We start from the raw sequence: 1,507 nt of genomic DNA, 5'->3' as shown, positions 1-1,507 counted from the left end.
GTCTTATCTTTTAAAATAATCCCTCTTCAGTCCTTCTTAATCTTAGTGCCTTTCCTCTAAGTTGTTTCTAACTTACTCTGTTTATATCTTACTTATATATGGTGTTTTACATCTTTTCTCCCTCAGTATACTATGAGCTCCTTGAGTATGGGAGCTGTTTTTTACCCTCATAATATCTGGTAAATAGTAGGCATTTAATAAATACTTTTTGATTCAACTGGACACATAGGATTCCATTACCTCACTCCATCGGTTTGCTTGCTGAAATTCCACTAATTCAATTTAATTCAAGTAAATTTAACTGAATAATCTTTTAATATATGCCTGGAACATTTAAACATGTGAAATTCAGGGGCTAAACTACACAATAACGTGTTAACACCTGTGTAGGACATGCAAAGAGTTGTCAAACATCTCAGTTATATATTCCACTTTTTTTTTTAAAGGAGAAACATTAAACTAAATGAAAAGTCACAACAGTTATATTTGCTAAGCCAGGAAGTTGAAGTTTATTAGCCCATAAACAGAAGAATTTTGTTCATATACCACCCCAAAGCAGTAAGATAGCATTAGAGAGAGACAGATCTCCCAACCTCCCTTGAATGTGGAAGGATGGATAGATACTCTGTGAAGTAAAGAAATTGGACAGTTTCACGGAAATATTGTCCAAGGATTTGAAAGCTGATTCTTCACAAATCCTTTCACAGGAAGCAGGCAGAGGGTACTGTCAGAAGGCAGGGAATACTTTGGGGCCCAGACAACCATGTCACTGGAGAGAGGAGTCTTAGATTAGCAGCATGGTTCGCACACTCGCTCCTGCTCACAGCCAGGCTGAGTGTAGGTGGTCAGGTTGATTCCACACAGTCCAGGTCTGGGATGGCAGGAGTTCAGCAGGTAGCAAGATGCCACATAGGGATCAGGCATGCAGCAAGGAGGAGGGCAGCAGTCACAGCAGATGGGCTGGAGAAGGCTGATCTCATGGGGGCAGGTGCTGGGCAGGCAGACTCCACATCGGCAGCATTTGTCTGAAGAGCAAATGGTTGTGGCTGGACCAGTGGGGACGCTGCAGCAGCAGTCATGTAGGCAAGTTCCACAGCAAGACATGATGGGAGTAGCTTTAGCTTGTTTTTTTAAGTGAATGCAGAAAGGAGGATTTTTCAAATCTGATGGTTTACCATCTCTCAGGCACCCTTATATATACTCAACCTAGTGGGTGTTGGCCCATGATAATTTGTCAATTTCCATTAAAAAAAAAACACCTCATTATTTAGATGATTATTTCATAGGAAGTATTCCTCATCTCATAAAAAAGGTGATTGGCTTGTTTGGTTGCCAGATTAAGATTCTTTCCAAAAGCTCTTTGTCACTACAAAGAAGAACTCATTTTCATGTTCAAAGGCAAAAGTCATTATCTTCTAATCATCATCCATCATTAAAGATGACTTGGTATGCAGCCTTCATCATATGCTCCGACTTATTTTTCCATTAGCAGTGAACATATCCCCTG

General features: G+C 40.1%; 1 protein-coding gene across 1 annotated transcript; it reads right to left on the bottom strand.

The window, feature by feature from the left end:
• Positions 1–501: 501 nt before the first annotated feature.
• On the bottom strand, positions 502–1,150 carry LOC127558798 (keratin-associated protein 3-1-like). The gene has a single exon (XM_051992107.1). It carries the CDS (start codon positions 1,102–1,104, stop codon positions 790–792), a length of 315 nt encoding a protein of 104 aa, XP_051848067.1. The 5' UTR covers positions 1,105–1,150; the 3' UTR covers positions 502–789.
• Between the last annotated feature and the right edge of the window lie 357 nt (positions 1,151–1,507).

This window comes from Antechinus flavipes, chromosome 4 (assembly GCF_016432865.1).
Source record: "Antechinus flavipes isolate AdamAnt ecotype Samford, QLD, Australia chromosome 4, AdamAnt_v2, whole genome shotgun sequence".
Taxonomy (NCBI): Eukaryota; Metazoa; Chordata; class Mammalia; order Dasyuromorphia; family Dasyuridae; genus Antechinus; species Antechinus flavipes.
The sequence above is the reverse complement of the archived record's forward strand: the minus strand, read 5'-3'. Positions and strand labels throughout refer to the sequence as shown.